Below are 15570 nucleotides of genomic sequence, written 5' to 3'. Positions count from 1 at the left end.
GGCCCCTGCTCATGCCAGATGCACGCTGCCCCGGAACACGGACACTCTTCGCCCCCATGGGCTCCCCTTCCCGGCAGGAGGTCTCTTTGAGGACAGTCGCCCTGCCTTCCCCTTTGACATCTTCTCTCTTGGGATTTATAATTTGGGAAAGACTGTCCCAGGAACCACCTGTCCTAGGACAAAAAGGCACACGAAGAGGCAGTAGACAGTGTAAGCCCAAGCACCCCCTTCTCAGCCCCATCTGAAGCAGGGCTCTGAGTAGCCGACATCTCAGTTACACAGGGTTTGGCCCAGAGAGGCAAGGTGAGGCAACCGAAGAGGCGGCACGCAGTTCCGGCTTGGCTGGCCTGACGTGGCCTGCAACGTGGCCGGTGTTTGCCCCTCTCTCTGGCAGGGTGCTTGAGTTGCTCTGACAGGATAAGTCCATCTAATCTTTCTAGTGGTGGTGGCACAGGCAAAGGAAGGGACCCGCAGTAGCACTCAGTCACATAGGGTTGAGACACTTCTCTGGCCGTGGCTGTGCTGGGTTCCGTGACCTCCTCTGGGTCCCCTTCCATCTCTCACATATCCTGATTTGAAACCCACAGCCTGGCCAGGGCTAACCAAGCTTTTCATGGGCTCAAAAAAGCCACAGGAAAACCTGGAATCTGACCCCTGGCTAGATTTGACTATAATAAACATAACCTCGGTTGGCCAATCAGAGCCATCACCCTGTTTCTCTGAATAAAGTGACGGGTCCAAGAGTGACATGTAACTAAAGCAGATCTAGTCGTGGTTCCTTATGAAAGATTTGATGTGGCCACTGAGTAAGAAAGCGAGAGGTCTATTTGTCTTTTCTTTGAGATAACAAGCTATAATGCTTGAGATTACCTTGGCCCTGGTGTCATCTTTTTACCATATGAAAAAAGTATAGTAGAAAAATGACACCACTACAGAGAAAAGCAGAGAGAAATAAAGAGACAAAGAAAAAAATGTGAAATGATATTTTGAGCCCATTAGTACTATTAAGCCTGAAGCCAAAGCTACACATGGAACTTAGAAATTATATGAACTAAATAAATGTCCCCTCCCCAAGAGTTTATTTTTTTTTCCACTGTGGCTTGAATCAGATTTCTGTCACTGACAACTGAAGGAATCCTGACTAATACAACTTCCCGCTTAGAAGATTGTTGAAAGTAGTTTAAAAAAAAAAGTATGGTCAGTGCCTTAAACATTGAAGGCTCTCATAAAATAGTAGTTCTTCCCCTACCTCATGCATCCAACAGAACACAAAGAAAAGGAAACTGGAAAATGGTACAGAAGACTTAAGTGGGAAGAACGCCCAAGGTAAATGTAAGGAGACTTCATTATCCTGATAATAAACATCACTAATCATTTTTCAATAACTTTTTGATAATGACCTCATTATACATATTAGCCCCTCAAAACAACTCTGAAGTGAGTGAAATACATCTTCTTTTTATTCCCAGCTTAGAAATGAAGTGCATGAGGTCTGAGGGGTCAGTGGCTTCCCTCCAGGTAGCCTACCCTCCAGGTAGCGGCCGGGCAGCATGACCGCACAAGGCTTCCAGCCTCCTGGCCCTGGTGGCCACTCTGCCTCTCCAAACACACTGCCAGCCCAGCAGAATTACCTCGGCTGTACTAATGAAATTGAAAATTTTGTTCGTGTAAAACTGCTGATGCTACAGTCAGCCAAATTTCAGCCCAAATGCAATAAATCAGAAGAACCGTTGTTCTTCCTATCACTATAAAGCAAATTTGAATGTGAAAAGCCTCAGCACTGAAAGGGACCTTACCCATCCCTTCACCCAAGTTCCTAATTATACTGATAAGAACAAACAGCCCAAGCAGGTTAGTTTAACTGTGCACAAGGCCCAGTGCTTGATGGTGGCAGAGCTGAGACCAGAGGCCATGTTCCCACACTCCCGGCCCAGTGCTGCATTACCTCTGAACTTCCATTCTGGGTCTCAAGAATGGTCTTGCTTCTACTCAAGGATTTGGTTCAACGGTGTTTTTCACAGATCAGGAGAAAGACTGCCCACTAACAGCATGGGCCATTGGCAAAAAGGTCTTCCTGAAGAAAAACTAGGGAAGAGAGACTCCAGGAGGGTGGAAACATGTGTGGCTGCCCTGGTACAAACAAGAACCTGGTGTGATGGGTCAGGGGCTGAGGAAGGGATGATGGGAGAGGGGCGGGTGGGAAGGCTGTGGTGGGCCCAGACTGCCCGGACTACCGTGTGAGAGCTGAGACTTTTCATGCTCTTGACAACAGGGAATCACAAAAATGTGTTCAGCAGGTACGCAAAAGATGCAAAGTAAAATTGGGAGCCAAGACCTCCCAAAGGAGGAGTAGGAGTCGTCCAGGTAACAAGTAGGAGGAAAACACTTCCAACAAGAGGGAACCACATATGCAAAGATTCTAAGGCAGGAAGGAGCTTGGTGTGGTCAGGAACTGGAAGGAGGTAAGTTGTGGCTGGAGTGATCTGGCACAGGGAAGAGTGGCCTGGGATGCGGGTCGGGAGGTGGGCAGGCAGGTGGGGCCATGGAGGAGTCTTGAGGGCAGACTTCAGGGCTGGCTTTCATTTGCAGTGGAATGGGAAATCACTTAGGGATTTCAAGAGATAATATGTTTGTAAAAAGTCACTTGGTTGCTGTGTAAAGAATGTCTGGAAAGGAATAAGAATGTCCCCTGGCTTAATCAGAAATGCTAAATGATCTCAACAAGTGATCTATCTGAATGGAGGAGACACTCTAGACTCGTGAGCTCCAGCCACAAGGTCCACAGTGACAATACTGAACCAATTCATCAGTGATAAGGAACTAATTTCCTTGTTGGTAGTGTTACTACAGGACTCACCAGACAAGCCTCCTGGAGAGCAGACTCTGTCATCACTACCCACACCAACTGACCAATGACCAACTGGGTTTCTCAGAGAAGGACTGTGAATTATGTTTAATTTATGGTCTAAGATGATTCCTGAACATATAAACTATACTCAAAGAGCAAACCTGAGACATGGAAACAGATGAGTCTTTAACTAAACCAAAAGCTAATGGTGGGGTTATTTGGAGAAAGGCAATAAAGCACTGCCCAGGTTCCATTTGAGTGCCAAAAATGGTATATTTAGGTGATAAAGGGTTAACTTTCAGTTGTCTGGCAGCTGCACCTCCAGATAAGTGAAATATTTTTTTTGTCTGATTCAGCACACAAGGAGAATAAGGGATATTAACTACTTCTGACAGCATTTTCAAAATTACCCTTGGGGACATCTAAATGGTTCAGTCTAGTCCCTGTGATTCTCAGAAGTGAAAGGATTTTTAAGACCCAGGAAAATGAAAGAATAACATCTCTATGAATGCCTTCCACCCACACACTTTTGACAAATTCATGGTAATAAAAAAGACCCTGCAGGCACCTTGATCTGGCCATAATCCTTCACATGTACAGATGGATGGATCCATCAGACGTTGGTATATGCTTATATTTCTACTTCTGAGATATAAACAGATTCCTATAAGCATAGAATGGGACTTAATTTATGAAGAGGAATGGAAACTTATGGACACAATTCAGAAGTAATTAGCATGCAAATCAAATCTTAGCAAGAGACTATCAAACTATATACTACCAGTACCACCATGGAACTGGGTGGACTCTCCACACGTATAGTTATATGGCTTCCCACTGGCAGGGCTAAATGTAAATGAAGAAATGAAAATTATTCTTCTCAGTGTAATTTAGGAAGCTTCGAGAATTTTAACCAAAGCACTGAAAGAAAAGAGTACTGAGTCCTTGAAAATAACTCCAGTCCAGTCAATTAGATCCTGTGAGAAGCCTTTCTGCCTGTACGGCAGGCAAACCAAACAGAGCCTTTGAAATCAATAACTTTCTAAATAAGAAAGATTCGCTGTAATACTTCTCCCCCACCCAGACCCAAAGGGCACTTGTGAACATCAGTCCCCCTCATGTTACCCATACAGCATAGCAGAGGCACCCTTCAGCCTCATTTGCCGTGGAGGTTCCAATTTTAATGGTCAGAGTGATCACTCCCCATGTACTTCTATCCTATACACTATTTCAGCTATCAGAAACCAACCATTTCTGCCAGACCAATTCCAAGCAATTCCTAAGGCTGCTACTATTGCTTGGGACTTGTGCTCATTTTGCCCATTCATTTATTGCAGGATTTCTCTGTCTCTATGTGCTAGAACCAGCTGGTCACAGAGGAAATGTTAACGTGTGACCTTCTCAAAGCTCCTCCACCTCCCTCAGCAGTCAAACTTACTGAAGGATGTATTGACAGAGGGCTGGTCATTTACAACTGGTGACTTCAGGAGCTTTATTTGATAACTGTGACTTTCAGGAACAATATTCTCATCAAAACAAAAATGTGTTTATGTCAGAATATTGGCAGGGAGACTTGCATCATTCAGTTTGATTATAAACTTCATTGGAATTTCAATGACAGCCTACCTCCCATGGTTACTATCTAGCCCTAGAAACTGTGACTAATAAATGCAACATCATAAACCATTTAAAACATGAAAGACAGAAAAAAAAAAGGAAGGAAAGAAAACCACCTCTAATTAAAAGGCTGCAGGTATTTCAAGGCAAAAGGACTTATGGAAATGTAGTGATTGGACTTTTCTTTCTCTTTCTCTAGATTTTTTTAAACCAATTAAGCAGGTACTTAAATGTGAGAGCTTATCGGAGTTTGCTCTTCAGAAGTACATGGGAACGTATTACTCTGGGCGTCTGGGCAGCAGCCTGGCGCCACATCATTCGGTTCTGCTGGCTGAGGGGGCATTGCCTGGAGCTTGCAAACATTCGGGCCACTCTTTTCTTGTTGGCTGCAGTGTCCGCCAAGACAGCCGGAGCCCTGCCACAGTGAGGAGGCACCATTTTTTCATCCTAGCTGCTGCTGACCATTGCACCAAATCAGCATCCTGGCAGAAGAGGCTTTCACTGTAGCAACTGATAGGGACCCTGAGGCTCGGTGACTTCGCTGGGTGTTTGCAAAGTAGAGAAAAATCCCTCTTGGCAGCACTGCCGCTGACCTCACTCCAGAGAGCACGCCTGCAGGTCTTTAACCAGCCATGAAACAGTGCAGGGAGAAGTGGGGCTGAGGAGGGGCTGCACAAAAGTAACCCACCAGGATGGCCAGATGTGACTCATGTTTTTCACCTCTGAAGACAAGTAACATTTTGGAGCAGGAGTCCACTCTGGCCTGCCTCCAAGGGAAACAGAGGGAGCATATTCTTCCTATTCTCAGCAGACAAGGACCATGCAATGAGGTTGAAAGAAAAGAGCCAACATCAATAATGCACCGGGACCCATGGCTGACATATTTCTCAGCTATGTAGGTAATTGAGCAGTTGTCAAAATACAACTCAAAAAGGCCACATGTGGACAGAGCCATCACTGTTACTGAAAGGGAAGGCTTAACTCTATGTCATGTCCAAACTCTCTTCTTGCCCTCAACATAAATATTGCCACCAACATGAGTAGTAATAGTAATAATAGTAGTATAGCCATAATGATAATAGCTACTACTTATTTTATGTGTGTTGTACATACTACCCTCTTTGTAAGCATGCACCCCTCAAGGGCAGCTTACCTTGCCCAAGGTCATACAGTACATGGCAGAATTGGATTTGAACTGAAACCTGTCACTGACTTATCCCACTATGGTGTCTCTCTGAAGGAGGTATTTTTGTATAATTTGGGAGGCTAACACTATGTGTCTGATCAACAAACCATACTATGACTTTGTATTTACAAACCACTTCAAGCCACCTTTAGGCAGTTTTACATATAAGAACAGGTAGAATAGAGGAAAAAAACATTAGCCCAAGGCCACACTTACAGACAGTGACCATACTGAAACAGAAAGGAGTCTGCAGTGGGAACCCTAAACAGCTACTCTCTTTACAAATTTCAAGTATACAATACAGTATTATTAACTTTACTCAACATGCTGTATCTTAGATTCCCAGAACACATAGAACTGTGTAACTGAAACTTTGTACCCTTCCACCATGTCCCGATTCTCTCCCCCCACCAACCACCATTCTACTCTCAGCTTTTGAAAGTAAATCTTAAGTGTTCTCAACACACACACACACACACACACACACACACACACACACACACACAAAGGTAACTATGTGATGAGACAGATATGTTAATTAGCTTGATTGTAGTAATCATGTCACAATATACACATATATCAAAACATGACATATACTTTAAATACATACAATTTTTATTTGTCAATTATGCCTCAATAAAGCTGGATAGTTGGGAGAGAAACTTGCAATTCTCATCAGGGGAACTGCTACAATCATTCATTTGAGGGTCTGCAAATAGACCCTCAGCCTCAGAAAGCCCCAGCATGCCACACTGGTGCCCAAGAGCTTGGGGGGTGTACTACACAGGTTTCAAGCAATGTTTCATGCTTCCTTCCCAAGGGTTTCAAATGACACAAAGGGAATACGCAAGCGCGCTGAGCTATGCCTGGAATGCAAGCAGAGTTAGGGACTCCATGTAGGAAACCCTGCACATCACATACTCAGGAGCCTCCTGTACCACCCAGCTCCATTTTCTTGCTTTTGCCTAAGGAGTATTTTTCCTTCTCTTCAAGAGGAGAGAAGACAACAGCAAAAATTTTACTTGCTTGCTTCATTAAGGCAGGACAAAAGAGATTCTTGGTACCATTTTCTTGCCTTTTAAATTCCTCTCATTCCATTCACCTAATTTTTCTCTTGCAAGAAATTTAAAGAAAATATTTTCCAGGAATGATAAGTGAAAGTGAAGACAGAATGATGGGAGCTGGGATTAAATACCACAGAGCTGAAAATAATGCATGGAGCTAAGTGGGCCAGCAGCCTTGTTGTTAACAACATAAACAATAATGCTGAGAGTAATAATAACAGCAGCAGCACTTTTGGACTTACCTCCCTCGGACAGTCCTTTCAGCAGGCTTCCCAAGTCAGAACACACGATTACGCAGAGGGCCCGAGGGGCTCTGCCCCCTGTGATCTGCACTCACCCTAGTTTAATGAAGCACTCAACACCTGTGCTTGCACTGCTTGCTCTGTCATCTCAGCCTTCTTGGGGCTGGTTCCACTGGCGTGGGAGCAAGCCTCTAAATTCCAGCAGTATCAGGGAGTCAAAAAGCAATGACCTTGACATACAGAGACTTTCTGCAGTACCAGGGAGTCAAAAGACAATGACCTTGACATACACAGATTTTTCTCTCATTGCCCAGGAAGCTGGGGGCTCAGCACCAATTCCAGACAAAAGCCATCTTCCACCCTGGAATTAATCATCATTTCAGAGTTTTCATTACACATCTTCATTTAGAGAAGCCTGGAATAGCAGACTGATCATGAGATTTTGGAAAAGTTTTAAACTTTCATGGATCAAGGGTACTCTTTGAGAATCTGGTAAAAACCACAGACATGCTCGCTACCTATTTAAAAAGAATGTGAACACTATGATTTGCATATATTTTTAGGAGATTCTTGGACCCTCCAAGAGCTTATTCAACCCCCTTTCTTGAAAATTCTGCTGTGGCTCAATGACATGCGTGTGTGCACACACACATGTGCATATGTGTGCATGCTTTAAAAGGTTTTGTTCTTCTTAGCACTAAAAGAAAATAGCATGAACTAAAAGAAGAACACTAATGAAAAGTATAGTCAAGTTCTTCAAAAAGGGAACTACACTAATGAGCACCAAATGCATGCCAAGTTCTCAACCAAGCATATGATATGCATATGTGCATTTAATCCTCTTCACAGTCACAGAACAAGGACTATGTCTTTTGTATTCACCTCTCTACCCCCAATGCCTTTCATGGTACATGGTGCTTTACTGAATACTTGCTGAGTGGATTCATTATTACTGTTTTGCGGAGGAGGAAACACCTCTGAGAGGTTAAATTACTTACACAAATCAGACAGAGAATAAATGGTAGAGGGGGCTTTGAACTCAGATCTTCCTGTCCCCTTTCTCCCTGTGTATTGATGAACATCTGATATGATCTTCTCTGAGACTAAAGCACAGATACAAGCATAATAAATAAATAATGTGCTGTGTTGGTGGTAAGTGCTATGAAAAATAGGAAACAAAGAGTAGGGAGACTGGACGTAAGTGGACAGGGGAGGGCAGGTTGCAGTATTGACCAGGGTAGTCAATGTAGCCCTCTCCAGAAGGTGACATGTGAGCATAGCCTTGTAAGAGATGAGAGAGTGAACTCTGCGGAGGAATACACCACGGGGGCAACAGCCAGAGCAAGGCCCTCATGCAAAAGTACACCTGGTGGCTCAAGGAAAAGGTGCTCGTGTGACTGGAGCCCAGAGATGCAGCAGGGAGAGTCACAGGAGGTGAGGCTGGAGAGGCAATGGGGGGCTGTGCAAAGACCATGTGTCAGTCAGCATGAGGAATGTGGCTGTTACTCCGCATGAAATGGGAACTCACTGCTAGATTTGGAGCCGGGAGTGATCTGTCTTCCACCTTACAAAGGCTACTTTGGCTCCTGGCATGAAGACAGAGCATGGCAGGGCCGAGGGCAAAGTGGGAGGCCGGGCAGTAGGCCACGTCAGTTATTCAGGCAAAAGATGATGGCGACTTGGCCAGGCTGGAAAAGAACTACATCCTGGGTTTGGGAAGGAAGAGAGGAGTTAAGGATGACTCCAAGGTTTTTGGCCCAAGGAACCAAGCTGACACCAGCTCAGGCTCATCTCTACATTCTAAGAAGGCAAGCCTTGAACGCTGCTGTCTTGTTTGCAAGGCCTCAAAACCCATCTGAGAGAAAGAATATGTTTACAGTTTCCAAAGATGTTTCATTCTTTCCATGAGGGTTGTTTACTCTGCATAGCCTTGTGAGGAAAGAGGAACAGAAGGAGGGAGTTCCTTTAAAAATGCATGTGTTCCACTTGATTTGAGTTTTGATAAGCAAGCTTTGGAGAGTGTTCCTTAGTCTTACTCCCGACCTTCATGTCTAAGGCTGCCTGATGTGCTGTCACGTCTGAGGCTGCATGATCTGCTCTCCTGCTGTGCTGGGCACCAGTTCAGTACTTGCACATTCCCTTACTGGGGAGCTCTAGACAAACACTGACTTCCAGGTGACCCAAATCTGACACCAAGAATGAGAAGCCAGGGCTGCCCCCTTTCCCCCTGAAAACCATAGGCATTCCTCCCTTAGCCTAGGCTGCTAGGTGACTGTTGAGCCAGCCACTCTGGACACATCAAAAGTGAATCTGGAGCTTGCTTCTAGACCACATTGCTCAGCCAAGGAGAGAGTTTACAGGAGGTTAACACAGAAAGCGCTGGAAGTTTGCAGAGGGTAAGCCTCCCACTTACTTCAGTTGTGGGTTTGCTTTCTTAAAATACTAAAATGGAAAAGCCAAGATGATAGAAAAACTCTTGTAAGGCAAAATGTATTGCACATGTACTACAGGCATGGCACTATTGACTTGCTGAATCCATACAACATCTTAGGAAGTCAGCATTTCTTTCTCCATTGTTCTGAGAAGGAAAGTTAGAGAGGTTAAGCAATTTACCCAAAGTGATTCAGTGAATCAGTACAGATGACTGGCTTCAAATTACATCTTGCACCACAGCTGCCTCTAGGATGACTGACCGTCTGCTATGTGCCTGGAAGTGAAAGGTTTCCCAGGATTGGAATTTTTAGTTCTAAGTGAAGGAAAGTCTTGGGCAAACCAGGACAAGATAGTCACCCTTGCTGCCTCTTGAAACAAAAACCTGTATGTGGAAAGTGCAATTATTTCGAGAATATCTAGAAAATTCAATAGAATAGTGAAGTCTTTAAAAACGTCGTTGAGAAAATTAAAAGAACACACCCTCATTTAAGGTAAATACGGGCTCCTAAGGGGTTCACCTTTAAGAAGAGCAGGTTTCTTTCCTTCCCAGTAAATAGCCAACCTTCTGCAATCACAAGAGTAAATCCTTGGTGAGAATTTGCTGCAGAACATTAATCTCCAGTTTCCTGCACATTCAGTCCCACACTAGAATGAGACCTCCAGCTGACTCCTAAAGCCAGCCTGCCAGTTGTGAGCATGCCCAAGCCAGCTGCCTTTTGTGTCTGTTTGCAGCAAAATGTCAACGGCATGGGTTGCCCTGGTTGCTATAATTCATACCCTGACTAAGTGACTCAGGGCCTCGGGCCGGTCTGTTTCTGAAGGGACAGCAGTGAATGACTGCAGCTGCCTGGGATAAGATACAGCTGCTTAGAAAGGTGGTGGTCCCTCTCCAGAGACCAGATCACACCGTTTGCCAGTACTGTTCACTCATTCACTCCACAAGCATCTATGACAAATCTGTGCCAGGCCGAGGGCTGCTGTCTTCATGTGACTTGTCAACTGGCAAAGGGCTCCCTCTTCAAGGAGTCTCACTGGTGTGGCACCTGGGGCCTATGCTGCAACAGATGACATAGAAGATAGTATTCTCCCCTTATCATCCAGTGACTTAATCAAAGAAACTGAGGGTTAAAATTAGCCAAAACAGATGAATCACTCCACTGGACCCTGTGTGTTTGAACAGCCAGCCCCACTGTGGCTGGGGTGAGAGGCCCTTGGCATGAGCTTGTGTGATCTGGATGCTGCCAGCAGGCTGGACTCAAGCGGCAGAGTCTTTCTCTACACCTCTCTCCACAGGCTGCAGCACAGGAAGGCACAATGGTCTGGCTCACCTCTTAATCTCAGGGATAATGCCCACATGCAAAGGAAGACTGAGCATGTCACTCTGACCCAAAAATAGGGGGGTGGGGGCTCCTCCTTGAACAGGAGCACATGGACTCCTGCTCACGCATCTTCCCCACTGCAGTGGTGTGAGGTCAGTCTGGGCAGCAAGTCCTTCTTGGTGGCATTTGCTGATTTCTGTGGAGTCACTGTTCACTGAACACAGAGTTGGGAAGAGATGCTAGCAGTTGCCTCCAGCACACCAACACTCAAATCCCCACGCCAGGACCTCAAGCCCCTTGTCCCTCTTTAGTTACAGTCTCTTTCAATTCTTGAATGAGGGTGGAGGGCAACCAGGCTGTTGTAAGAACGACTGAATAGCAAAAGCCCACGGAGGAAGCACATGACATTTCGCTTGACTGTAGTGCAGGGGGCGTAGATATTTACTCCTCAGAGGCAAGTTAATCTCTTTCTCGTGCTTACCAAGTTCACTTGTATTATTTCAGTGCAACTGTGGAAGAGGGGAAGTGGCTATCACTAAAGCAACAAGGACACCACCCCGAGTGGGTAGAACTGCCAACCAACCAACTAATCTGAGTCCCAAAACCCTATTTACTATTAATTCATTCATTTGCATCTCCCCATGGAGAAGTCTAGGGGCTCTGTCTAGAGTGTAGGTATGATACTGGGGCTCCCCAGTTTTCCATCTTTCAGTGGCTCCCTATTACTCATAGGATAAAATCCCAGATATGTGGTATGACAAAGGGGCCATCTGGCCCTGACCCCAACACCTCTCCAGCTCTGTCTGTTTTTCGCTGTTCCTCATCAGCCTTGCAACCTTGTCTACACTCTAGCCACAATGCCTGGAGTTTCCTTAAAATGACTGGCTGTTTTCCCAGCTCTGGCCTCAAGTTAAACCTTCCACCTCCATTATTTGGGACATTCCTCCTTTAAGCCCAGCCCCTTTCCCCCATCCCCAGCTCAGATCTGTATGCTTTCTACTAAGTTACTGTCCTTATTTCTTTAAAAGACACTCTGCCTCTCTGTAGTAAATAAACTCTTTGAAGGCAAGGACTTGGCTAGTTTGTCCTCCAGAACATATAGGAAATGTTGGAGAAATGCTTGCTGAAATCATCTTATTCTTTCATTATGAAAAACAGTCCTGCGGCTCAAAAATACTTTTGCATGCTCAGACTGCCTAAAAACTGAAACTCCTCTCGGGAAGGAAACTAGTCAGCAGTGGTGTTTCTGAGGAGGCAGAAGTCAGACAGCAATCAAAGACCCTGTTCCCAGGACCAGCAGACCTGGCACCCCAAAGCAGGGGCACAAGTCCCACCTTCATTCTTCAGTTTCTTCCCTCCAGACAGTGGCGTCTGAGCTATGCAACTCCCAGCAGCCTTCCCCCAGCAGGACTGGTCCACCCTCCGCAGTGGTGGTGTGCTTGTGCAGAATCACACTGACCTTGACTTGGGTCAGAGGATACCAAGCAAGACAGAAGCGCTTATTATCTTAGTTCTATGGACTGTGTGGCTTTGCTTCATCTTTCTAATATACCCAATATGCTGCATCTAGTACAGATGTTCTTTTATCAGCTCAGTGTGCAGAATTTGATTGTTTCTTCCAGGGAAGCTGCTCCTTCTGCTTCTTGAACTTTAGAAACAGGTGCATCAGTATTAACTCTCTTTATGCAGATGTGAATGTATCCTGCAGGTCTTCACCCCAGATGAGACCTAAACAACTTGGCTGCAAGTAAAGTGCCTACAGAAGAGCACAATACAAGGCCCTTCACACCTGGCCCCTCCCCAGCCTTAACAGGTACCAAGTCCAAACATCTATCCCTTGCTTAGGTCAGTATTTCCCCTAATATGCCACACAGAATTATAAACTGGCATCACAAAAATGGCCTTTGATCAAATAAATTATAGAAATGCTAGGTTACAAAATATGAAGAGGGTACTTTACTGGAAGACATGAGAACTCTCACATGCTAAGGTATATTGTAAACTTTTAAAATGGAATACAGTCTGCAGTGTTCCCCAGACTTAAGGGACCACAGAAACCCCCACTCACCCCCTTCTTTGGTGGGTCATCTTTATGCACTGATGCTCTCCCAGCATAACTTCGGGAATCCAGCTCTAGCCCCATGAACCCCTTCAATCACTGAGCAGGCAAGGCTCCTTTCCCAGAGCCAGGGAAAGAATGCACTAATGGTTTCCCAGAGCCAGGGAAAGAATGCACTTTTTTTAAAGCCCTCATCAGAGGAGAATACAGAGTCAAGTCAGACAGAATGTTAAACAGAAAGTGTTAAAATATCTCCAAAGCAAAAATGTTTAATCCTCAGTTATAGAGCCATTGAGAGCAGCAAATACTGCCAAGAGAATAAACTGTGCATTCCCCCTGACATCTTATGATTCTCATCATAGTGGAATGAACACAGGCTTTGAATTAAATACATCTGCATTCAAATCTTGGCTCTGCTCCTATTACTGGCTCTGAACTTGCCATGTAGGGCTGTTGTGAGAATTATGTAAGATAATGAATACCATCACATAATAAAAAGCAATTAATATATGCCTTAAAATTATTCTTTTTCGATGATATGGAAAACATTCTACTATGTCTTATGCAAATAACCTATGCTCTATCTTCATGGAAGCAATAGTTCTATTCCAAGCTCTGGTATATGTGCTGGCATAGGGCAAATCTGTATTAATACAGGCTCTCCAGAGAAATAAATCCAATAGACTATACACAAGATTGTGTGTGTGAATATGAATATACATATACATACATAAGGCATTGACTCACAAGACTGTGGAGGCTGAGAAGTCCCAAGATACGGAGTTGGCAGGCTGGAGACGCAGAAGAACCAAAGGCATAAGTTCAAATCTGAAAGTCGATAGGCTTGAGAACCAAAAAGCGGGTATTTCAGCCTGAGTCCAAAGGCCAGAAAAGACCAATGTCCCAACTCAAACTGGCAGACAGGACAAGTTCCCTCTTACTCAGCCTTTTTGTTCTACTCAAGTCTTTAATTAATTGGGTGAAGACTGCCCGCCCACATTATGGAGGGCAGTCGGCTTTACTGAGTCTATCTATTCAAATGCAAACCCCATCCAGAAACATCCTCAGAGGGAAACTCAGAATAATATTTGGCCAAACGTCTGGCCACCTCACAGTCCAATCAAGTTGACACATAAAATGAACCATCACAACATCTAAATGCAGCTAGCTACTAAATGAACAAGGTCGAATAAATCTGCGATTTGGGGCTGTCAGAAGTATAATGTGATAAGCAACAAATTGGAATATTAAATGACAACCCAACTCTAATGCCAAGGTGCCTAAATAACTGGAAGAATCATTTAATAATCTAGCTAGAATGAATTGTATTTTCCAGTCTGTTGTCCACTGCCTGACCCCCAGAGATCAGCAGATCATGGCTCCAACCTTAAGGACAAAATTTAGAAAATTGTAAATGAAAGAGGAAATGCTCTATGCCATCAAACAAAGCATCCTATGCTGAGAGCAGTTTTTTTAAACCATATAGCCTTATCCTGTTGGTGCATATTAAAAAAAGAAAAAAACAACAATGAAGCACACCCCAGCAAACTCCTGCCAGCATGGAAAAAATAAGCAATTAAAGAGTGCAACGAGACTCCCACTGGAAAAAGGGTGGGTAAATGGGAAGAACAGTTGCCATGAGCACTAAAACCCCAATTAATGAGACTCTAACTACTAAAATCTTCATTCTGATGGACTCTGTACTCCACCTTTAGTAGGAACAAGTCACGAGATAACATGGTCTGAAAGGAGAGAGGAGTGAACAATTTCTGAGCGCTGGTGCACCAGGCACAGGGCCAGGCCCTTTGATGACACTGACCCGCATAATTCTCACCACAGTCCTGAGGCAGGTAGGCATCTATTTGCCCCATTTTACAGATGAGAGAACTGGGGTTCACAGAAGTGACTTGCCCATAGTTATGTAACCTTGGAAAGCCTTTCTCCTTGTGGACAAGAAGAATTACATAAATGATTGTATTTGTCCCTTTGTTAAAGATGCCAGGAAACTCAAATTCAAATATTTTAACATAATTCCTGCTCATGCATTTTATTTACTATATTTTTTTTCTTATGTTCTTTTAAGCCACATTGAATCCTTTATGAATCGAAGTGACAGATGGGTAAAAGATGGATACATAGGATATCTGAGGTGATGATCCAGATTTGTTGGATTCCAAAGCTTTTACTCCTTTTACTTCATTAAATTGGAAAGATTTATCTGAACTAGGTTTTGTTGTGCTGTTATGTTCATGCATCCTTCAAGACTTTCCAGAGTGAGTCTAGGTCTAGTATGCTAGGCCTGCAATAGAACTTTAAGTAATTTCCTCTAAGATCACCCCATCTTATCTGTCCTACTGAATGGGTCCAGAATTCTTTCTTGAAAGCACTAAACTATCTGAATGAGTCAGTCCTCAGTTGCTGAAATTTCTTGAATATCTACTTATTACCATAAACAAATGTTGGACTTTTGGTGAGATATACATGCCACAGTGTTGAAGGAGAAGGATATTAATGTCTGCAACTTAATTTGAAATGCACCCAAAAAAAAATTATGGGGAGAAATAAGATGGGTTGATGGATAAGAGAGAGAGAGAGAGAGAGATATCTGAGGCAATGCAAATATAGCAACTGTTAATTATAGAGCTGAGGTGGTGCATACAAGATGTTCTCTGCACAATTCGATCACCTTAACTATACATCCAAAATTTTTCATTAGAAATATTGGGGATTCATAGATACAGAAAGTGTAATAGCAGCTGCTGAGGGGACAGGGAGAGCTTCAGATGAGGAGGATGAGCTGTC

At 44.1% G+C, this 15570-nt stretch overlaps 1 protein-coding gene across 2 annotated transcripts in view; it reads right to left on the bottom strand.

The window, feature by feature from the left end:
* PDE1C (phosphodiesterase 1C) overlaps window positions 1-15570 on the bottom strand; it is a 462113-nt gene that overhangs the window by 294281 nt on the left and 152262 nt on the right. The window contains exon 1 of one of the 2 annotated variants that reach the window (XM_037027424.2): window positions 13516-13784. The exons of the other annotated variant lie outside the window; for it this stretch is intronic. Within the exon in view, the coding sequence (XP_036883319.2) occupies window positions 13516-13586 (71 nt within the window). The 5' untranslated portion in view covers window positions 13587-13784. Of the gene's footprint in view, window positions 1-13515; window positions 13785-15570 lie in introns of those variants that run through there. 2 annotated transcript variants of the gene reach the window in all.

This window comes from Manis javanica, chromosome 6 (genome assembly GCF_040802235.1).
Source record: "Manis javanica isolate MJ-LG chromosome 6, MJ_LKY, whole genome shotgun sequence".
Taxonomy (NCBI): domain Eukaryota; kingdom Metazoa; phylum Chordata; class Mammalia; order Pholidota; family Manidae; genus Manis; species Manis javanica.
This window is presented reverse-complemented; position numbering and strand designations above follow the sequence as displayed.